We start from the raw sequence: 24441 nt of genomic DNA, 5'->3' as shown, positions 1-24441 counted from the left end.
GTACTCGGTGCCTGCACGCGGGCAGGATCCAGTAAATACAATTATTCTTGTATTATCTTGACCACAGTGGGGAAATCCCTCTGGAGAAAGGAATTGAATCTTACCCGTCACCTCCTGCCTGCAAATTAATTCTGAGGTACAACAATCTAAGCCATTCTACGAGCCCAGCTTATCCCCTGACATGGCCCTTGTTCTGACATATTTAGGAATTTCTCAGACCTGCCTCTCTCACAGGATAGCAAGTCCGTTCTCCGAGGGCAGAGGCTGGGTGTGTTCTTTCTGGGGTGTCTCCCAACAGGGCGGAGAGCCTCTGTTTTCCACCACCTTGGATCTCTCCGTGGAAGGACCGCAGCCACGGGTAAACCTTGCTCTCCTGGTGGAAGCGACCTGTCTCCCTGGTGGGTCCACTGTCCTCACTGGGGATGACGGCCAATCTGGAAATTGTTTTCTGAAACCTGTGGGTGGTTCTTCTGGCTCCTGGGAAGGCTCGATTTGCATTTACTGGGCAGAAGGCAGGCACTCTAGACCTGCCGCAATGCAGAAGGTGACTGAACGAGAAGCACTTATGCTCCAGGCAACTTTCATTCAACTTCTAAATGCCCCATCGGACATCTGTGTCAGGGAGCAGCCTGCCTCTAATCCTGAAAGCCTAGTACCCAGTTTTGTTTAGTTTTTTTTTTTTTTTTTTTTTTGTTATATGAGTACCAAGTATCTTTTGTATACTTTTAATAGGCACTGGCTTTTTTCTGGGGATGCCATTTTTGGTGTGAATTGAGGAAAGATTTTTATCTTAGGAGAGTTAACATTTTGGAAAATCATGGCTTTTGAGCTGCCAATAGAACATACCATTACCAGTCTGTATTTGTGTCTGTTGCCTGGGCACTAGCCTGCTACTAGCCCATTGATCCTTCCCGGGGAGTACACCCAAGGATTTGCTTGCTGAAATAGCTATTATTTTATTTTAAATTTTTTCTCCTTCTTTTATTTGGATCAGAGCATCCCTGTGGTTGTTTACTTGTGTTTTCTATAAATTCCATTGTAGGAGATTCAGGGGGCTTTCTAGAATCCTCGTTCCAAGGGACATTGGGTCTGATAAGGCTGAGAACCACAGTTTTAGAAGGAAGTGGGTGTGTGGGGGTTGGTCCCTTCTGGTCCCTCTGTTCAGACCTGCCTGTTGGCTAGCAGGGGACTTTAAGGTCTGTCCTCCCCCAGATCTACCTGTGCCTCGTGGCTGAATTTAATCCTGAAATAAGGTCTTTGGAAGCCCACTGTGGCCCTGAATCAAAATCACGTCCCCAACACAGTTCCGCCAGGCTCCTATATTTGATTTTCAATTACTTTGGCACCTCAGAGGGGGAAAAATGAAGGATGCTACGTCTCAACACTTGAGGTTGGGCAAAATGCAGTTTGCTGGCTTCTCATCTTCTTCTGTCTCTTAGCCTGCCCCCGCACCCCCGGAATCCCGTCTCCACTTGGAAGCATGGAACCAGAAGCTGAGTGCCCTGCAGAGAGAAACAAGCCTCAGAGGATCGACAGCCTTGCCATCCTTAATCCCCACCCTGAGGGTCCTGCAGGGGGATCTCAGAGCCTCCCCAACCCCCAGCTCATCACCCTGACCTCTGCCTGGCAACGTGTGCCTGCTTGGCTCTCTGAGACTTGCAAAACCAGCCCCACTGGCATTAATATTCCAGTGCCGGGGACTTCCCTTCCCTCCCCTGCATTTTCTTCCCCACTGGCTGGGCAGGACCCATGTTCTAGTCCCTCTGACTCCTTACTAGCCAGGGAAGTCAGGGTCCGTGGTATGAAATGGTCGAACTTGGTCAATCACTTCCTCCCCTTGCTGTCTAGAGCTTGGCAGCTCTGGTGCCGGCTCTGCCGAGGCTGCTCCCTGAGCGCCCAGGGGAGAGTGCTGACTGTGCCGTCCCTGCGGACCCTCCCCTGCCAGCCTGAGAGCCTGGTCTGGCCTGGCCTGCATTCCCCTCGTGGGCCCCCCTGGAGAAGTCTTTCCGTCATTCTGGACCCTCAGAGGCTCCTAATTCCCTTAGGCTGAATTTTGTTGATTTTAGAGAATTTTAGAGAAGACGCCCCACTTAGCCAATTAAATACTACAAATCAACACTTCCTGGGAGCAGCCAGAGAACCCTGGTGGTTCACGCTCCAGAAAGAAGGAAAATCCCATCCAATGTAAAGCTTAATGCTGTGTGGGGGCACGTGGGAGCAACTGCTCCCGGCCAGCTGGCATGGCGGGGATGGGGCAGTCATCTATTCGTGCAGGTGAGCTGAGAAAGCCGTCAAGCCTAGGACAGAGAGAAAACCTCCAGCCACTGATTCTCAGCTTTGGTGGCAGGAAGCTTAGGGACGAGGACACCTGCCAACTTGCGTCCAATATCCTTCTGGCCTCAGAGAACTCTAGCATTCAGCAAGATGGCACTCAACAACACACATGGAAACATTGCTCTGATCTGTCCGGCAGAAACTTGTGGCCCGTGGGGAGCAAGGAGTCACCAGGACAGCACAGCATGAGGCTTCCCAAGGGTGCCTCTGTCCCTGTGGACTTTCCAAGCCCCTGGAAGCCAATTCTACCTTCCGACGTCCTTCTGAAGGTAGCTGTTGGTCCAAAGAGTGGGCAATGGTGACAGAGAGCTGTCCCCTGGGCTTCTGAACTCACCAACAGGGCACCCAGTCCTGCTACCCTCTCAGATGAGTCCTGCTTCTCTCCTAGGCTACACCCTCCAGTGGGTCTGTCCTCTGTCCGCATTCTCTCTTTTCTGTCTCCTATGCTGATGGCGTTTCCTAAACCGCCACATGCCCACACCTACCGAGGTCTCCCTCATCTTCCAAAGCCTTCCCCACACACTGTCTCCACTTTCGGCCAACACCCCACCCCTTTGTCACCGCGTGAGCACGTCTCTGTCATTTCCGTAACTCCAGCTCGCCCCCCGCCTGCAGCAATCTGGCATCTGCTCTTAGCACAGACACCATGATGTGAACCCGTGTTCAGGCTTCAGGCTCTACAACACCATTGCAGTCCTCCACACTGTGGCTCTCCCCATTGCTATGAAGATCTCTCCTTTGTGGGTGTGGTTCTCCTCCCCATCCCTTTGACCAACCTTCCTTGTTCATCTCGTCTACAGGCACCCACTCCTCAGCCCGTCCCACACGTGATTCTTCTGCAGGTCTTCCCAGGGTCCCCATCCTCTTCTGCACACCATCTCCAGGGGGCCTTCCTCCCTCCCACTGCTTCAATTAACACAATTCAGTGGTGACTCCCTGGTATGCATCCTGACCTCTCCCCTGGGCCCCAGATCCCAGTTTTTCTCTGTGTTACTGGTACCTATAGCCCGTTCTCTGCCTTCAGCTCCTCCCATCATCTGGACATACTTGTTCTACCTCCCGATCTCCTGAGCTCTGCTTGCAGTCCCTCTAACGCTTAGCATCCCAAGCTAGAAATCTAAGAATTATGCTGGACCCTTCCTTTGCCATCTAGTCCAAGCTGTTGCCAAAATCCTCTTGACTATCTATCAGAGACCGTCTCTCTCTCTCAAATCTGGGTCTCTCCAATGCATCTTAACATGGTCATAAAAATAGCAAATACTTACACAGTTTACATGTTCTAGACACTTACCTAAAAGGCACACACACTCTCATTTGACTTTTGCAACAGCTCTGTGAGATAGGTAGCATTATTCTCCCCATTTTCCAGATGAGGAGATTGAGGAACATAGAAGGTGAGGAATTCTCCCAAGGCCACACGGCCATGATTCCAGCCCAGGCGGTCTGACTCTGTGTTCACGTGCTTGACCTCTTTGCTCTAATCCTTCTCCTGAGGTTTGCCCACTTCTTCCTACCACAACAGCATTCCATCAGGCCTCTCCTCATCCTTCCTTCCCCTCTCACCCACACCCCTCTAATGCCCTTCCATTAAATGAAACTAGTCATGCTGGAAAACACCTAGTGGCTCCCTACTGCCCACAGGAGAAAATTCCTTGCTGTGCATTCAAAGTTCTTCACAACTTGGCCCGACCCATGACTCTAACTTCACCTGCCTCATCTCCCGCCGTGTTCATCTTCTCACACTTCCCCTGAAGCCATGCCCTCTCTCAAGGGAGCCCTCATGGGCTCCTATGCCTGGAATATTCTTGCCACCCTTCTCCGCCAGTCAAATTCCTTACTCCTCCCCTGTCTCCCAGTTCAGACACCATCTCTTTGGTGATATCCTCGGGCAGGGATCCAGGAGCCCAGCTCTACTGGTCTCTTACAGAATTCACTGCACAGTTCTGTAACTTATCTTCTTATTCCTCATACCCTCTACCCAAAGCTTCAGAATGACTAAATATTCAAAGAATGAATGATGGGCCCCACAGCCAGCCTGCTGGGTCCTTCTGCCTCTGCCCCTACATTTCAAATGGTTCTTTTCACTGGATCACACAAAATCATAAAGACTGGAAAGATATCATGGGATATATTTCCTTCCCCCCACAATCTCCCACTCAGGGTGAAAAAATGGTCGGACAGTCTCCCCTATTTCTCTTCAGAGAAACAAATGAAAGGAGAGTGAGAGTCAAGCCAACCAGTCGGAATAGGGCAGGGAAGAAATAAGGGGCCATAACAGACAGACTGAGAGATCTCCTCATGCAAACGTCTTCACTGTATGTGAGAGGAAACTGAGGCCCGGGAAGATGAAGAGGTTTGTCTAAGGGCAACGACTAGGGAGAGGTAGAGAAACGTGTTGGCACCAGGACACCCGCCTTCCCGACCAGGGATCTGGTCTTATCCTGTTGCCTCTCCACTTGCTCATCCTTCCCGGGGCAGCAGGCAGCACTGGCCCTGGGTCCCTGGGTCTTCTCACAATTCTCCACACAGGCTCAGGCTGCTTTCCTGGGACCAGGAAGTAAACAGGCTCAGTTCGAAAAACTTCCTGATGAGCCAGCGTCCCTTGCTCACGCAACTGTAGGACTGTCTAGCCAGGACCTGGTTGCAACTCCCAGTTGCACCAACTGGCTTGAGGCTTCCCAGCCAGGGCTTCACCAAGGGCAGCAGCTCATCCTTTGCTCTCGGCATCTGCCAACCCCTTCTTTGTACCATACCAGGCTGCTCCTACACAACCACCCTTTCTTCCCTTCTCCACACCCTCTGCCTCCCATTTCCTCCCAGTTAGTCACAGTGAGGTCACGCTCAGCCTCTGGGTCCCGGGCCTCTCCCTGAGGATGGCGCGTGTGCCGGGAGCGGAGAACGGAGAGAATGTAGACGAGGATGCAGCAGGGCATCATGGGAAAGATGGGCTCTGGTGTCCAAGAGATGTGGGTTTGCATCCTAGCTCTGCCAGTTGGCCAATCATGTGACCTTCGGCACATCAGTTAATCTCCCAAATCCTTTGCCAAAAAAAAGGTGGGGCTGCCTGGGAGGCCCCTTCCTCACCTGTCCAATGGGGATACTAACCTATGGTTTAGAGTGAGAATTTGATGAGATAAAGTGCCCAAAGCCCCTTGCATAGAGCGTGGCAGACAGCGAATGTTGGTTTACTTCCCTCCTGGTGACGTGTGGAGGTATGACCATCAATGCAGTGGCTTGAGAGATCCTGGGGCCCCCCCATAGGTCTGCAGGGGGGCCGGAATGAATGTGAAGCTGTGGGTGTCCATGTCGGATGGCACTGAGGGACAGAGTGACAGGTAGCAGGGAGGAGCCTTGGGGGGGGCATGAAGGGGGGGCATGGCGGTGTACACGCGTGAATAGAGGAGTGCTCTGGCGTAAGAGTATAAAGCAGTGTGACCCGGCTGAGCCTTTCTCCAAAATTCCCCCGTTCTTGAAAGGAGAGATCTGTCATGTCTGTTCTTGTCAGTAATGAGAAATCCAAAAAGCCTTTCCAGGGGAGGGAGGAGGGAATAACCCATCCCATGCTAAGTGAAGCAAACTCAAGTAAGGCCCACTCCTGGCAGAAGCCAGCACACTTTCTCCTGCCTCCTGGAGAAACCACACCCCAAAAGATGTTCAAAGGGCCAGGGGCCTCTCTGGAGGCTGCCTAGGGCCAGAGGGGCTGCCCCCAGCCTTGTCCCAAGCACAGAGGTTTCTCAAGCTTCCAAAAGATCTCATAGGCAGTTCAACCCACCGGGCCTGTGGAGCAGGCCACCTCCGGCCTGGGCTGGTGTGGTCACATCTCGGTGTGGAATGAGCTCCTCCCCGTGCATCCTCTCCTAAGGGCCTGGGACACTGAGAGGTGAGGGTGGGGGTCCTAGGCTGCCACCCTGCCTTCTCAGAGTGGAAAGCACAGTGCACAGGACCCATCCCAGCCTGCTTAGGGCTCTCCTTTAGGATCCCAGAATCTGGGAATCTCCTCCATCCTCCCGCCCTGAAAGCAAACCTGGCAAAACTATCCCTGAGAGAAGAATGTGTCTCATATGCAAAGACCATGGCTGAGAAGCTGATTCTACTGTCTTTTTCCCTTGGTGGCTCTTCCGGTGTTTCATAAACCAAGTTGGCGGCACGTCCTTCCTTGTAGCTACGTCTGAAACCTCTGCTTCAGGCCTCGCGTACAGAGAGAGTCATTGGCCTCCACTGGTCAGCCAACTTCCACAGTGAACAAAACGCAGAAAGGGCCTGCCTGAGAGGTTCTGGCTTCAGACTCCAGATTATTGTTCTCTCTGACCATGAAGGATAGACCCAGAAAGGACCCAGCCTTTTAGGAAACGTTAGTAGTGACTTCGAATCACTGTGTAGATAAAGGAGTCTGATCTCCGGTCCCACCTCAGATTGTCACCTAAACTTGGACGCAAAATATCAGAACAAGAAGGAAACTATGATTCTCCAATGCCCCTTCCAACATTGGATCTTCTGTCGTCCTATCACACTCTTCTCTGCCCGACAGAATCCTGCTCACCCTTTTGAGCTAAATTCAAATATTACCTCCTCCATGAAGCCTACCCTGATCTCCCAGGGAGAATGAACTCTTTCCTCTTCTGTTGGACACCATGCTTTCTACACACCTCTAGCAAAGCAGGGATGCCAGTGTAATATGTTTATTCCCCGAGGAGTCTCTTTCTTTCCCTCTCCCTCTCCTTCCTTCTCTCTCTCCCTCTCCCCATGCTAAGCTCCTCCAGGGAAGAGATCATGTCTTAATTTTCTTTGTATTCCCACACCTGGCATAGTACCCATGTCCTACCCACCTTGGCCAAATTTAGGAAATCGTTTAAATTTTCAGCGGAGAAAACTCAGACCACCTTCGCTTTCCTCCCCCCAACACACCCTCCCACATCTGCTCTGGCACCGCGCCCTGTCCGAGCCGTCTCCCTCAGTTTCCCTCCAGCCCCTGATCTCAAGGGGAAAATCCTCTCCCTCTGCTCCATCCTTCCCTTCACATCCGTCCATCTCGCACCCTGTCCAATACCACCTGCCTCCACTCGAAGCCCTTCCAGACTAACTCGAACCCCACACAACTCGGTTTTCTTCAAAGATGCCAAGCTTGTGTCTACACGGACCCCCACCCCCACCCCGAACCAGATTATATAGTTTGTCCCGGGCCCTCTTGTTCTGTTCCTCCTATTTGGTTCCTTGTCTTCCCCTTTCAGTCGTAGTTCCCTGAGGGTCCCAGGTCCTCCATCCCTGGTACCTCCATACAGTCCTCTCCGTACAACTGGTCCACACCGACCGACTCACTCAAGAGGAAACTCAGACTAAACACCATGATGGGAAGAGAGCTGTGGTCTCGGATTCTGCATCACATCAGGCTAGAATTTAACCCTAAGCGAATGCTCCATTTGTTAGCACTCTATGTTGAGAGGGTAGTGGAGACCCCAACATTGGATTGTGGCCTGGGGGAGGGGCTGGACAATAGGCCCCTTCCAAGCCAGAAAGCTACTGACCCTATGAATAAACACCTTGACATAATCTTCTTCTCTCCCACACCTGATGTGGTCTAAGTGGCCGCCCCCCCTACCCATTTGTAGACTATATAAATATATTCCCCCCACCCCCATTTATAGAATAAAGGTTTTGTTTCTGAAAGACCTTACCTGCCTGTTGAAATCTAGGCCATTTCGGTCATTTCCTGAAAGAGATAAAAATGAAAATATATGAGTTGCTAGCAGGACTGGAACAGACTGAGAGTTAAGAGGGAAATGGCGATGAGGGGAGGAGATTGTCTAGATTTTTGAAAAAGAACACCTGCTTCCCCTGCAGCCAGGATCCTCCTACTTATCCTGTTTCCTGGAGAGGTCTTTGGAAACTCTCCTCCAGGGAGGTGGATTACCAGGAAGACTGACTAGTCGGAGGTCACCCAGAGTCACCCGGGATTGGACTTGACATCCCGGAGTGCGTGTTCTGCTGCTCTCCCTCAGACAGAGCACAGGCTGTCGTGGCTAAGCAAGGAATGACCAGCCGAGGGTCCTCAGCCCAACACAGTTGCCCCATCCTGACCCTCCTGGAGAGAGGACACCTAAGTCATGTCATTGAGACAGGTGTCTGTCTTTGCTTCCCCCGCTCTGGCTTTCATTTCTTGTCTGTTCATCTCTTTCCTTTCACAATGGAACAAGTTATGATGGGACAAGTAAGTGTGTGCTTAATAGAGGAAAATATTTGGTACAGAAAAAGTATAAAGCAGCAGAAAAATCACTTTGCTGAGGGGCAGCTGTAATTCATATTTTTGTATATTTTATGGTCTCTTCTTATGCTTGTTTTTCCTCACTGATACTCACCGCCCTGTATATATTTCACCTGGCTTTTCCCAGTGAACATCATTAATATCTCCCCTATACTATTAAGGGGCACCATAAATCTTTTTTTCCTCCTATGCTTGCAAACATCGTTTTTAATGGTTCCCTAATATTCCCTTCTGGGGACTGTAATTTGTTTAAATATACACCTATTGTTTGGGGACTTGCTTCCATTGTTAGCTACAATAGTTTCCTTTTCTATAACTCTCTATGGCTGTGGGGCGCCTGGGTGGCTCAGTCAGTTAAGCATCTGCCTTCGGCTCAGGTCAGGATCCCTGTGGCCTAGGATCGAGCCCCTCATTGGGCTCCCTGCTCCGTGGAGATCCTGCTTTTCCCTCTACCTCTGCCTGCTGCTCCCCCTGCCTGAGCTCTCTCCCTCTCACTCTCTCGCTGTCAAATAAATAAAATCTTAAAAAACAAAAAACAAAAAACCTTTCTATGGCAAAAGCCACCAAACAAGCTTCCTTTGTGTGCCATGGCTACTGGTTCTGCGATAGCATTTACTAAACACCACACACTCAGAGCCTAGCAGCGGGCTTAGTTTAGTACGGAACAGGAGCTCAAAATATACTGGTTGAATGAAAGAATAAATGGACAAGCGAATGAATTCAGAATTTTCAATCAGAAAATTCTTTTGCTTTTCATTGCATCTTCAATAACTTTGGAATAAAGTCTCCATTTCTTAACACAACACTCAATGCCCCATAGAACAGTCCCTCAGGACCTGGCCTACTCCCTCCCAGGTACCCAGAGGTCATGCACAAACACACCAAGACTGTCCTGTTTCCACACCCGTGTGCACCACGCCCTTTCACAGAGTTGGTTGGTCCCGCTCCGCTCTGGACCCCAGGAGCCCCCACTACCATCACATGGCACATGATGGGACTCCTTTTTTGTAGGCCTCTCTCTCCCACTAGACTATGAGTTCCATGAAAGGGGGGACATGACATCCATTCTCAGTGGCCATCATGGTTCCTAACACAGTCCAGTGTCTCGAGAAATGCTGGTAGAAGAACGAATGGGATCTAAGAGAATCCTCTGGAGATTTAACTTAAGTCCCCTTGCTCTGTTCTGTTCTAAATGAGGACAGGGAAACATGTCCCTTCCTGCATGGTTGTGAGGGCACCATCAAGCTGAGAGCAGAGGATGAAGAAGGAGGGGGTCATGAGAAGGGCCTACAGGGAGACACAGATTGACCTCTGGATAGCAGTCTGATTTTGAGATCGATTAATATATAAAATCAGCAAGGGGAGCTAAAGGTAGGAAGGACCCACAGTCTGAAAGCAGTTGCACATAGAAAGATAGACCTAAAGGTAAAATTGCTTTTATCTTTTTTTTAATTGAGGTGTAACTGACATACAATATTAGTTTCAGGTGTACCACGTGATTCAACATTTGTATACATTGTGAACTAACCAATCACCACAGTACGTCTAGCAAACATTCACCACCATCCATAGTTACAAATTTTTTTCTTGCAATGAGAATTTTTAAGATCCACTCTCTTAGCAACTTTCAAATATGCAATCCAGTGTTATTAACTATAGTCACCATGCTGTTCATTACATCCCCAGGACTTATTTTATAACAGGAAGTTTTGACACCTTTTATCCATTTCACCTATCCCCACCCCCGACCTCTGGCAACCACCAATCTGTTCTCTACATCTATGAGCTTTTTTTTTGTTTTTGTTTTTTCCTTGTTTCATTGCTTGCTTTTTAGATTTCACATATAAGTGAGATCATATGGTATTTATCGTTCTCTGATTTATTTCACTTAGCATAATGCCCTCAAGTTCTGTCCATGTTGTCAAAAATGGCAAGATCTCATTCTTTTTCATGGCCGAATAATGTTCCAGATTCCATGCTATGTGTATATACACATATACACGGCACATTTTCTTTACTTATTCATCTATCAGTGGACACTTTGGTTGTTTCCATGTTTTGGTAATTATAAATAATACTGCATTGAACATGGGAGGGCAGAAATCTTTTTGAGGTAGTGTCTTCACTTTCTTTGGATCAATACCCAGAAATGGAATTGCTAGATAATCCAGGTAGTCCTAGATTTTTTAAGGAGCTTTTACCTTAAAAAAAAATCCTTCCATGACATTGTAAAGTTGGCCTAATAAGGAGTAATTCTAAAACCTGACAAAAAAGCAAATTTATTCATTCAACATGCATTTACTCAGCCCACACCAGGTACCAGGCACTGTTCTAGGTGCTGGGACTACAATCCTGGAGAAGACAACAGAAGTCCCTGACTTCTCTTGGAGTTGAAGAGACATAAAAGGAATAAGAAAACAAATATAGAAGTTCACTTAGAGATAATTACTGTGGAGAACAATAATACTTTGTCAGGGGAAGGGTGTGTCAGAGGCTCTTCATAAGCAGGTGGTCTGTGAAGGTCACTGAGGTGAGGTGACGATTTCACTCTATGAAGTGAGGACCCAACCTTTCGAAGGTCTGAGGAAGATCATTCCAAACAGAAGTATCAGGACCTAAGGCAAGAGCAGGCTTGCATGCTGAGGAATGGTAATGAGGCTGGTATGGCTGAAGAATGGGGTAATCAGGGGCAAGATGACGTGCATCTGGCAGATGGGTTGTGGTGAAAGCTAAGGACGACAGGAAGTGAGAGGGTTTGAGCAGAGTTGTCACACGACCTAACTTCAGTGCTTAAACCTGTGGTGAGGAGCTGGTAGGGGGTTAGAGAGCAGGAAGCAAGACCAGTTGAGAGGCATTACAGTGACCCCAATGAGAAAGGGCAGTGGAGTGGGAGGGACAGTAACAGGGGAGGTGGTGAGAAGAGCCTGGATTTAGAATGCATTTTGAATTGAGAGCCAACAGCACTGACTGAAGGATGGGAGGTGCAGCACAAGGAAGGAGAGGAATCAAGGATCACTTCTAGGGTTTGAGGTTTCTCGACGGAATAATTGGTGGTGCCATTACCAGAGACGGGGGGACTCAGGGAAGAGCAGGCTGTTGGTAGAATGTCAAAAGCTATGTTTTTGAATGAGGTAAGTTTGAGGTGCCAGTGAGATATCCCAGGAGAGGAGAAGAAGTGAGTTTGGACTCAGAAGAGGTGTGAGGTCAGAAGTATAATGTGGGTGGTTACCCACTTATAGGTTGCATTTGAAGCCACAAGACTCCGCCAGGTTACAAAGGAACTGAGTCCAGAAGAAGAAGAAGAAAGAAAAGTCCAGGCTGGTATGATGAGGAGGATCCAGGAAAGGGGCAGAGAAAGAGTGGGCCTTCGAGTAGGAGGAAGACCAGTCAAGCGTGGTGACTGGGAGGTAAGAGATGTTTCCAGAAGGAGGTAATAATACAGTGAGAGAAACAGTGGAGGACCAAAACGGTTTGACTTGGAGGAGGTCATCAGCTTTGTGGACAATTAAAGAAGGTCTTCTCTTTTGATTTCTGTGAATGCAATTATCATGTTGTTTATGAGAACCACAAAATGGAAAAGATGAGCAAGCAGAATTTGGAGTTTAATTTTAAAACTCACCAGTCAACAAAATGAACAATATTTCTTGCCTAGAACTTTATCCATGGCCTTTCTCAAGAGGCCTCTTACCATGAGGTTGCACCTGCTGCACTTGGAGCCTGGGGAGGACATTTCTCCTCATCAAATTCATTCTTAACCTGCAATGGTATCTATACCTAGTCCTCCTTGAATCCCACACTAAGTGAATGAGGTACCTGGTTGGCCAGACCCTCCCAAGGAGCCCAGCCCCATGACACTCCAACAGAGCTTTGATGGCTCTATAGCTCAGTGCTGGGCACTTAGGAAGGGCTCATCTCTCCAAAGCAATTCCTGCTCCGTTCTGATTCCACTGCTAATGCTCTAGATTGAGAGATGACTAGTGAGCCATTCCCGGGACTTGATTTACTCATCGAGTAAGGTAGGTACTCCTCTTTCGCAGAGAAAGGAGAGGATGTAGTTATCATATTAGATGAAATAGTGGTCCACGAGCATCAGAAATTTCTTTCTTTTTTAAAAATGTTATTATTATTTATTTATTTTTATTAACATAGAATGTATTACTTGTTTCAGGGGTACAGGTCTGTGATTCATCAGTCTTACACAATTCACAGCTCTCACCATAGCACATACCTTCCCCAATGTCCATCACCCAGACGCCTCATCCCTCCTACCCACCTCCCCTCCAGCAACGCTCAGTTTGTTTCCTGAGATTAAGAGTCTCTTATGGTTTGTCTCCCTCTCAGGTTTCATCTTGTTTCCCCTTATGATCCTCTGTCTTGTTTCTCAAATTCTTCTTATCAGTGAGATCATATGATAATTGTCTTTCTCTGATTGACTTATTTTACTCAGCATAATACCCTCTAGTCCAATCCACGTTGTTGTAAATGGCAAGATTTTGGGCTTTTTGATGATTGCATAGTATTCCATTGTGTTTATATACCACATCTTCTTTATCCATTCATCTGTTGATAGACATCTGGGCTCCTTCCCTAGTTTGGCTAATGTGGACATTGCTGCTATAAACATTGGAGTGCACGTGTCCCTTCAGATCACTACATTTGTATCTTTGGGGTAAATACCCAGTAGTGTAATTGCTGTCATAGGGTAGCTCAATTTTCAACTTTTTGAGGAAGCTCCATCCTGTTTTCCAGAGTGGCTGCACCAGCTTGCATTCCCACCAACAGTGTAGGAGGGTTCCCCTTTCTCCGCATCCTTGCCAACATCTGTCGTTTTCTGACTTGTTAATTTTAGCCATTCTGACTGGTGTGAGGTGGTATCTATCTCACTGTGGTTTTGATTTGTATTTCCCTGATGCTGAGTGATGTAGAACACTTTTTCATGTGTCTGGTGGCCATTTGGATGTCTTCTTTGATTGGATTTCTTGATTGGATTATTGTTCTTTGGGTGTTGAGTTTGATAAATTCTTTATAGATTTTGGATACTAGCTCTTTATCTGATATGTTATTTGTGAATATCTTCTCCCCTTCTGTCAGTTGCCTTTTGGTTTTGTTGACTGCAGAAATTTATTTTTAATTTATTTCTTATTTCTTATTTCTACCCCTTTTCAGTACTCTGTGGAGAAGTGGGGTGTACTTGGAAAGAGCCTGGACTTGAAGTCAGAGGACTGAAGTTCAAGCCTTGGTTCCATCACCCCCAGGCAGTTTGGTCAAGGCAGGTAGCGTCAATTTTTAGGCTTCCCAATGGTATAAGGTTGTAATTCTCATTCCAGCCATTTTCCAAGAATATAGTAAAGCTCAAATGACAGAAAGCGGGTGACCATGCTTTCTGAGCTGGGAGGCACTACCCAGTTGTAGAGCTGGGCTCCAGACATCCTGGGCTCTACCCAGACTGAGCCTGGTCTTATGTTAGGGACTTTGCATGTGCTGTGTCCTTTTCTCCCTAGAAAATGTACGCTCATCTCTAAGACTAAACTCAAATGTCACATCCTCCATGAAACTTACCCAAAGCCAAATAAGGGATTTTCTCTGTGTTTCCACACCTCTTATTTATATTTCTTATTGCATATATCACGTTTTTTAGACCAAGTGGTTCATGTATTTGCTGCTCTCATGAAATCATGAGCTTCTAGAGGCCAGGGTTATTATAAGTCGTATTCATTTTGTCCCTCAAGTGCCTAAAAGTGTCCAGTATGCAGTAGGTGCTGAATGACCATGGGTTTGATCCAAATGACTAAAGAAATCCTCCAAAAACAAATCTTTGATTCTAACCTGAGAAAGTCACAAGTACCACCGTCTGCCAAAACTTTGAACACATCACACTTCCAGGCCCTGGGTCCCTCTTTGGAAGGTGACAGCCACTTGCAGGAAAAAACAAAGCTGGACAGACACACAGAAGGAAGAGCTGGAAGGATACTAAAGCCCAAACTCAGAGGGGAAGCACCTGACAGAGGACACACAGCCTCAGAGAACTTGAATCAAGACCAAAGTTTGATTTCTCAACTCCTATACTCATACGGTGTTCCCAATAGACACTGGATGGGACATCTGGCTGGCTCAGTTGGCATAGCATGTGACTCTTGATCTTGGGGTTTTGAGGTCCAGCCCCATGTTGGGTCTAGAGCTTACATTAACGAAAAAAAAAAAATAAAAGGCACTGCATCCAGTGGGACACACAGAAACCAAGGGATTGACTTTGATCAACAGCTTAGGTAAATAAACGCTGATCGAATTTGGAAGTGATTCAAAGCAGGGAGGGAGATTAATGCAGAAAACTGGAGGACAGAATCAGGATTAGAAACTATTTTGGCATGTTCTAATAGGAAGCCAAAACCAACAAGGTAAAATGTAACAGGAATAAATGTAAGATCCTGTGCTTCGGTTAAACAAAACCGACTGTAGATATAAAAGGGAAGGCTGAACTCATTCAGAAATGGTTAAGATGGTATATTTTATGTTTAAATTTTATGGTTTTTTGTTTAATTTTTATGTTTTTTTTTTTTTTTACCTCAACAAAATGAAACAGAAAAAAAGTAAACTAGGGATTTTTTTTTTCAACTAGGGAATTCTGTTTTAACAAATACACTAGCCCAGAAATTTGCTTTTCTACTTTATGTTGGGTAGTCCACTAAAGTAGTCAAATTGCCCAGAGTAATACCCAACTAGAAGACTGTCTGCTACAGGGGACCCAGCAATCCCACTTCGGGGTCTATCTCCAAAGGAAATGAAAACAACGCTATTAAGGACATATCTGCAACCCCAGGTTCACTGTGGCAATATTCATGATAACCAACATGCAGATACAACGTGTGTCCATTGATAGGTAAATAGATAAAAAAGATGTTGTTTATTTAAACACACACGCAGGGGCGCCCAGGTGGCTCAGTTGGTTAAGCAACTGCCTTTGGCTCAGGTCATGACCCCAGGGTCCTGGGATCGAGTCCCACATAGGTCTCTCTGTTTGGTGGAGAGTCTGCTTCTCCCTCTCCCTCTGCCCCTCCTTCCCTGGCTCATGCTTTTTCACAAATAAATAAGTAAATATGTAAAATCTTAAAATATATACAATCTTTAAAATGAATATATAAAGTCACACAGATTATTTATTCTACACACACTGGAATATTACTCAGCCATGAGAAAAAAAGGAAATCTTGCCATTTGTGACAGCATAGATGGATCTTGTGGGCATTATGCTAAGTGAAATAAGACTTAGATCATAAGTCTTAATAAAAGACTTAATAAGATAAGACATAAAAACACAAGTATTACACAATATCACCTACATGTGGAATCTCAAAACAATTTTTTTAAAAAAAGTCAAACTCCTAGAAACAGAGTGTGAGAGAGTAGGAAAGTGGTTGCCAGAGGCTGATGGCTGGGGGGGACAGGAATGAGGTTGGTGAAAGGCTACAGACGCTCAGCTTTAAGATGAATAAAGTCTGAGGCTATCATACAGAGCACGGTGACTAGAGTCGATAGCTCTCGACTATATAATGGAAATTTGCTGAGAGTAGAACTAGACGTTCTCTCACATACCAGAAAAACGTAAATAGGTGAGGAGACAGACGTGAACGTTAACCAGATGGAAGGGATCAGGTCCCAGTGTGTACGCATATCAAATCAGCAGGACGTACCCTGTGAATATCTTACAATTTTATCGATCGCTGGCACATCAATAAAGCTGAAAGAAAAAAAAAAAGAAGCCATACCATGTGCTACAATGAGAAGCCTCATAAAAAGCTTTTTCAATAATAGCAATAACCCCCTTCAAACTACATCAGCAATAACCATAGCTGATACATATCGTGACCAGTAATTCAGGCGTGCAGAATACCAGGCATTTTACCACTGAAATGTCTATCCTCTGTATGTTACATTTTTAAAAAAAAAAATTTATTTATTAATTTGACAGAGAGAGAGATCACAAGTAGGCAGAGCAGCAGGCAGAGAGAGAGGAAGCAGGCTCCCTGCTGAGCAGAGAGCCCGATGTGGGGTTCGATCTCAGGACCCAGAGATCATGACCTGAGCCACAGGCTCAGGCTTAACCCACTGAGTCCCCCAGGCGCCCCTCTATGTTACATTTTGAGAACGGCTGAATCTCTGAAAGAAACCAGATATGCCTCCCCTGCCAAAAAAAGAAAAACAAAAACGAAGATAGAATTCTCATTTCTGTTGTTGGCAGACATGATTTGGAAATAAACCTTTTGAGGAGGGGACACAAGGGGAGACTGGCATTAAGAGCATTCCCCGTGGAAAAGAAACCACAGAAAAGGAGATTCTGAGCTGGCCAGAGCTCAATATTAGCCCAAAATGGGTGACACGTGTGTGGTGTCGTTGCTTAAAAAGCCAAGGCGGTCTTGTGCGTTAATGGAGAGGCAGATCAAGGCAGACTCCTGAGTGACAGCACTGTGCCCAGGACAAAGCGTCAGTTTGGAAAAGGGATGAACCGGGCTGATGAAAACTGGGCTGCAGAGTATGAGGACCAAGACGGAAAGGGGCCCAGATGTCACACCAGACGAGGAAAGGAGATTTGGTAGAGACGACAATACGTGCCTTTACATAAAACCTTCTTCATGGCATTACCATGAGAATTAAATGAGAAATTCATTTTACGTCCAATAATGGTATTGTAGTTAAGAAAGAAAAGATCCTTCTGTTTTACAGCTGCAACCTTGCCATATTTAGGATGGAATTGTTGCGATGTCTAGAATGTATAAGAAAATATTCCAGCTGCAGGAAGAGCAAACATGTGATGGGTGTTGAGAGTAAGCGATGAGGGTATGGGGGCTCATTGTATTCATCTCTATTGTCACAAGTGTTTGAAAATGCCCACAAGGAAAAGTTGAAAAGGAAAAAAAAAAAAAAAGAATTTCAGAAACAAATAGATGAAGCAAGTGTGGCGAGATGTTGACAGTTACTAAATCCAGATGATGGGTACATGGCTGTTCATTACCTGTTTTCTAGCTTTTCCATGCGTCTGAGGTTTTGCAAAATAAAAAAATTGTATAAAAACAATTCAACGAGAGAACATTGGAAAGCACTTGGCACGGTGCCTGGTGCATAGTAAGTGCTTAAATAAGTGTCAGTGGACTTTTCCTTCCTCTCCAAATATTGGCATGGAAGTGCACCGGACGTAGCCTGCAGCAGCTGAGAACAAGAGTGCGGCCACTGGCGAAGCTGCTGGAAAGCAGGCTTCATCGCAGTAGGAGGAAGAATTTTGTGAAAAGCGGATGTGTTCAGCAGTGAAACTCCACAGTTTCACAACGTGAGGGCTCCCCATTGCGAGGAATATTCAACCAGGGGCTGCTCCTGTTTCCAGGGATGCTACAGAAGCGGTTTTTGAATTGAGCGACAATTTGATGACATCAAGAGGGGGACTTCAGGGAACCTCTAACATTCCTTCCATCTCTGAAGTCTTTCCATTCAATGCAGCTGGTTGAAATGCACCAGGGTTTTTCTCCCCTCCCGGAAAATGTCCCCGTCTGCAGCATAGGCAGGAGGCGGCACACAAAGGACCAATGAGCTCTTCTAACCACTTCCCTCTGTCCTGTTTGTTCTGCACACAAACAAAAAATAAAGACACAGAAGGAAGGGGGGGAGGACAGAAAGGGCTCCAGAAGGTGGCTTTAGAATTCCCCCGTTTGGAGGTCTTGGGAGCAAATGGGTGAGATCTATGCCAAGCTGGGAGGGCCACCCCGCTGGGGTCTCTCCAAGCTTCTTTGGGTTCTCATGGCCCCCTGGCAATCTCTGGGCCATGAGGCTTCCAGAAAGAAAGCGGGAGGAGAGCCAACACCTTGAAACGCTGGGTCATGTGCCTCAGGGAGACCTCAGGAGATCATGGGGGCAAGTTCCTTACCTTTGGGAAGATGAAACATTATTATTCACCCCCATTTCACAGATGAGGAGACTGAATCTCAGCGAGGTTAGGGGACTGGTACGACCTATCAGGACCCCAGGGGGCCGACAACAGACACTGGGAGCTGCACCAGCACCAGCCCTCTGCGTTCTCACCTCGGAGCAGCAGAGCCTGCTGATTTGCATAGCTTTGGCAGAACGGGGATGTGAGTCTGCCTGGGGAGCAATTCTCTGGGTGAGGGAGGTGGGAGCACAGGAACGGAGAACTGTCCCAGCAGGATTTTTCACTTCTGCCTGGTAAACAATGCAGGGTGCTCAGCAATGGGGCTGAACCTCTCCCAGTTCTAGACGGCTTCTTTTCTCACCAGCTCTGCACCCAGTATAACCCAGTAAGACTTCCAGGACCACTTTATGACCACTTGGCAGCTGGTGGGGACTTCCTGGGGGAGCCAAGATTAGAGCTCCCAGGACCTTGGAAACTGCTGGGCAGCCGGCTCCCAGAGCAAACCAGGGGAGACCTCCTGGCACGGGCATTGGGCATTTAAACCAGTCAAAGCAGGGTTTTTCCCCACCTAGGGCCCCACAGACAACTTGCCCACCTTTTTTGTTACTTGAGATTCCTCCAACGAACTGGCAGTGTTGCCTAATGGTCAGAGTTCTATACAGAGAACACGTGGGAAACTGAGCTTGAGGGTTGCTGCCAAGGCTGTTCTACACTGGACTTGGGACAAGAGGCTTAATCTCCGCAGCCTTCAATTTCCCTTCAATATTAAAATAAAAAATTCTGTCTGCCTTCCTGCCATCTCCTTCGTAGGGGCGAGGAAATGCCCAGGGGGGAGCCTGAGGAGAACCCCCTGAAAACCCCAGAAGAATGGGATGCAGGACCTGGGATGGAGAGGAGACAGAGCCCTAGCTCAAGGGTCGGGACAGCTCTGACTCCCAGTTCCCCACTAGCTCGGTGTCCTCGGTCGTCACTTTACCTCTGGGGGTGGAGGGAGCAAAGGCAGACATGCCCATGGGGGCAAGCCAAGCCCAGGGAAGCACCACAAATGCATCACTGCACTGTGTTACTTGTCCTAACGTCCCTGCTTTGGTGACAGCCGCTGATGGTCAGAAAGAGCTGTCCTGAAGAAACCCCTGTGCCACTCCAGGACAGGACGATCCCTCTTAGGTCCCCCTGACCTCCAGCCATGTGTGGAGCCGGGAATGCTCAGGATTTAAAACTCCTTCCTCTTTACCCCAAGGAAGAGCCACAGAGCAAACCTTTCAGGGATTCCTGGTGACACGGCCCAGGTGAGCGACCTGAGGCCTGTTCTCTCCATACACGCTTGTGAGATTGAACCCTGAAGCCTTGTTTTCTGGTCCCTTCCCACAGATCCAGAGCCTGGGGCCGAGCCATGGAGGACACAAGGGGCTCCAGGGCACCCCCTTGGCTGGAAGGGAAGCCCAGCTTCCCCTGCCCTCTGTCATGACGTTCTTTGACAAACGAAAGGCTCCGCACACGGTCTTCTCATTTTTTAGGCCCCAGAATCCCCACTGCTTCTCAGCCTGAGCGGTAGATGGGACTCCCCAGGGCTCCCCCATGGGACCCCCTCACCTCCTGCTGGCCCAAAGGGGACAACGCTGTCAGAAACCACACTGAAGGAGCATCCGGGCGAACGCACCACGTTCCAGAAAAACAGGCCAGGGACTCAGGCCCCTGCGGCAAGGAATGCGGCCAGAAGAGCCAGGTCTCCGCCAAAGTCTCAACTCATAGTCCCCTGAGCCTAGAAAACAAAACTCCAGCTCCAAGGGAAGAACTCTGTGAGCAAGCCAGGGTTCTGGTGGCTTTCGTGGGCACATTTCAGAGAAGCCCCTCGCCTGGGATTTTTCGATCAGAAGTATTTCAGGCTCAAGAGGACTAGAGACTCCTAATGCTATCCCTGGCCTTTCCAGGTAAGGAAACTGAGTCCTGGAGAGGACGAGTGATGAGCTAAAGATCATACAGGTAAGAAGCTGCACAGCAGGAACCAATCCCCGGAGCTCCGATGCCCACCCTTGACTCTGCGCGACACCCGTGGGGGTCAACTCCAGACCAGCAGCACTCTGCCCTTGGCCCAGCCCTGGGAAGGAAGCGGTTCAAAGAGCCTTAAGTACGGGAGACGGAGCAGCTCTATGCTAGCCCTCTTCCCGGAGCAGAGTGACGCGGAGTGAGAAGAACAGGAGGGGCTGCCCGAGGGGGCCACAAGGCTGGGCTTGGGCTCTCCTGCGTGCACACAGAGGTCCTTGTGCGGCTCAGAGGGGTGCGTGCGTAGGAGGAAAGCTTGGACAAGAGATTCGATCTCACACTTGTGGAACAACTTACAGGTCCAAAAGCTGCCACCAGGAGACTCTCATTTCATTCCTTCCTCACAGCTTTTTCTACAGACAAGGAAACCGAGGCTGGGTCCCAGCGCCAGAACTTGGGGTGGGGCGGGGGAGGGCAGGGAAAGGAACTTGGACCTCAAAGCTCTGGCCCCAGGGCCAGTGTCCTTGCCAACACACACGATCACCGTGACATGCACCGGGTTTGCTCCTCTGCTGTGCTGTGCCTTTCCCCCTCCGGGTCGTTATCAGATCCCCATGCCACTGGCCTGTGAGGTCTACAGGGCTGGAGTGACAGCATTCCAGTTCCACCCGTGACTAGAGACTCAGAGAGGGTGGGGCTTGTTAGAGGTCACACAGCCCCCTGCAGAGCCCAGAGCCCACCGTCTTTCTCTCTGCTTTCCCTCCAGTAGAGTAAGGTCTTCCTCCCCTCGGCGGCTGGAGGGGCCACCTCGGAGGGAAGGGTGGTGAGGAGAGAGAGGGGAGAGGCTTAATGCAAAGAAAGGACAAAACAAAAACAAAGGATAGAGAATATGCCTCTGGGGTGGGGGGAAAGTGTTCCTAAAGAAACCTCCCTCTCACATCCCCACTGTGACCTTGGGAAAGTCATTCCCCTTCTCTGACCCCAGGCTCTCCCCCATAAAACAGGAGAATAGGACTAGATCAGAGCATTTTCAAACATTTTGGCAGCAGAACACTGTTTTCAAATAATAAGGAATAATTAGTAGCTGACATTTATTGAGCATTTACTACGCACCAAGCTCTGTAGTAAACATTTTATACACATGCAGCATTTAACACTTACAAGCACCCTATGAGTAGGTGTTTTCATTATCCCCATTTCACAGATGAGGAAAGGAGGCTCAGAGGGGTTCATTGGCCTGCCCAAGATCCCTGATTAGCAAATCACTGGGCAGAAACTCAAGCCCAAGTCTGTCCACCGGGCAAGGCTGTCTGTCCGTACTACATCGCCCTATCTCCAGATGAAGCCTCATATGAGGTTGCTGTAGAAACTCAAAGGAAGGGCCTTTAGATTTTCCAGAACTATCAATGTCACCTAATGTCATGACACCTGGCCTGTGCCTTAGCACAGGAGGAAAGGGTCTCTCTACCTGCTCCTTCCCCTCCTCCTGTAATTTCTCTCTTTTCTGAGAAATAAAGACGGGCTTGAGTCAGGAGCCATAGAAGAAGCCCTCAGGGTTAGAGGTCACTGACCCCTTCTAGCCCTCTAGCTGGGCAGTTGCCCAGTGGGGTGACCACGTAGCTTTGAGGGCTGCTCCTGGGACCCTACCCTGAAGCAGGCTTCCCACTCCAAAATACAAGTGGCTACAACAGTGTATTGGCCAAAGCAAATGAATTCATAGGGAGGTCTACTCAGCAGACAGGTTCCCTGGATTGGCTGCTGAGTTCCTGCCCCACTGTGTGGCCACCTGATGCCTCTGATACTAATACTAGCAAACAGTATTACTCTACGGCGGGCACAGAGGTAAGTGTGTTGGAGTTAAACATTGACCCGTTCGATCCTTACAGCAACGTCATGAGATAGGTACAATTATTCCCCCCATTTTACAGACTAAGGAACTGGGCAGGGAACCATTAAGTAACTAGCCCAAGGTCATGAAACTAGTAAGCAGAGAAGCTGGAATTCGCACACAGACTCTGGTTCCAAAGTCTATACTCCCCCATGACAGTGCCTTGGCAAGCTGCGGACAGAGGTGCAGCAATTCACATCATTCCAATAGCAACTGGTGTGTGCGGAGGATCCGAGGGCTCTCACGCCGTCGAATCTCAGAGCCAGAAGTGGTTGCAGAGACGCTCCAGGTCACACCTGTCATCCAATGCACACTCAGGCCAGAGGATGGGAAGTGATTGTCTAAGAGCTCAGGTGGACGGCAGAGGCTAGAATCCGTCTGTCCTCAAGTCTCTGCAGCCAAACAGGAAAGTACAGATTGTTTTTCCAATCTCATGGGTGGAAAAACTGAGATGACCAGTCTGTGGTCACCAGAGGGAGGAGGCTCGAGTCCAGAAGTAGAACACGCTCAATGGTGTGTTCTTGCTCTGAGCTCAAGCGTCCTCAGGACATGGAGGGGTAAACGGAGTCCAGGGGGAGGAGGGGGACCTACCAGGTTCTCCCAGGAGGCAAAGGCCAGTAGCACCCAGCCCAGCCTGACCTCGGTCAGCTCTTTCGCCGCCTGTGGAGGCGGGTTGGGAGGGAGTCAGCCCCAGTGCCGCCTCCCTTTGATAACTTTGAGCCTGGGGCAGACATGTGCCAGCTGGCTTCACCCCCTTTGTCCGAGCTTCTCTCCTCAAGAAAACCTTAATCATCCTCATTTGAATTTCAAATGACCTCTCCTCTCTCCCCCTCCCCGCCCCAACAGGCTTTGAGGCAGGGATATGGAAATTCACCCTGCAGTATGGAAATCATCGCCCTATGCAAATTGGGCGCCAAGACCCCATCGTCATAGCAACCACTGGGTTTCCTCTCCTTTCGGCACCTCTCTGGGCTCTCTGGCTTAGATTTTTTGTTCCTCTTCCCAGTCCGAGCAGATGTGGGAAGGGGGTGAGGCAAGCCCCCTGCCAGGGGCTTCACTGAGGCCCATAGCAGGCAGGTGGGGCACCACTAATGGAGGTGGCCAGCGGGGCCTAGACCTGCCAGCCCACCTGCCTGCTTTCGCAGTGCAAATATGGACCAAGTCGATCCAAGCAAGACCAGATGACTTTTTTCCTGACCTGGGCTAATCCAAGGATGGGCTAGGTGTTGGGGGGGCGGGGGATGTTCTGGAGTCCGGAGGACACAGAAAGGCCCCCTAAAGGAGGTGGCGGGAGAGGGGACATCTAGGGGGCTTCCATGGAACCATGGTGGGAGATGAAAAGCCCAGTACAGAACCTGTATGTAAAATGCCATGCAAATTAACACCTATTATTTTTTGAGTCAACAGCACTGGTGCTTTTTGGGAGATGCTTGTAGCTCAGTTTCCCATGCTCCTGGGTTGGCACAAAGGCCTGCCCTCCCTGAGTCTCCCAGGGCCCTCTTGTTACCCCAGAAGTGCACCATTCCCCCTCCAGGGAGCACCAACCCCCAGAGGAGGCAGAAAGGGACAGAAATGTCAGTGGCTGAAGTCCTTGGAAATTAAATTGACCACCCGTGAGGACTCTGCTCATTCTCTAAACCTGCCCTGCCCAGCTGGACACCTGGGCTCCAGGAGGGGGGCGGGGTGGCGCGGACCAGCCCTAGCTGGGGTGACCTCCCGCAGCTTCCCTTTAAGGACACCCAGGTCTGATCCCCTCCCTCTCCTCCCAAAACTGCTTCTCCCTCTCAGTAGCTCTTCCCATGGATGGGTGATTCCAGGCAAAACCCTTCCTAGGGGCGGTGATTTCAATAGAGGACCCACTAGCAAATGCCGGCCCCTCCAGCAGAGTTCGCAACCACCCCACCCCCAGGATCTCCAGGCTGCCTTTGAAAGAGCAGCCTCTGCCAGGAGGGAAGACTGCCAGCGGGAGCACCCCCGTGGGCCGGAGGGCTCGGAGGTGGAGATTTTGTGAGTGTGAGTCCGTGAGCGGGTCTGTGGAGGGGCACGGTAGGACTGCATTTCAGT

The 24441-nt window shown here is 48.9% G+C and overlaps 1 protein-coding gene across 3 annotated transcripts in view; it reads right to left on the bottom strand.

The window, feature by feature from the left end:
* The window catches only part of POU2F3 (POU class 2 homeobox 3), a 102948-nt gene that overhangs the window by 37039 nt on the left and 41468 nt on the right, over positions 1-24441 (bottom strand). For all 3 annotated transcript variants that reach the window (XM_044258053.1, XM_044258050.1, XM_044258051.1), the window contains one exon: positions 8007-8041. In XM_044258053.1, the coding sequence (XP_044113988.1) occupies positions 8007-8041 (35 nt within the window). The remainder of the gene's footprint in view (positions 1-8006; positions 8042-24441) is intronic.

The sequence above is a fragment of the Neovison vison genome, chromosome 7 (genome assembly GCF_020171115.1).
Source record: "Neovison vison isolate M4711 chromosome 7, ASM_NN_V1, whole genome shotgun sequence".
NCBI lineage: Eukaryota > Metazoa > Chordata > Mammalia > Carnivora > Mustelidae > Neogale > Neogale vison.
Note: the sequence above shows the minus strand (reverse complement) of the source record. Positions and strands in the feature narration are given on the sequence as shown.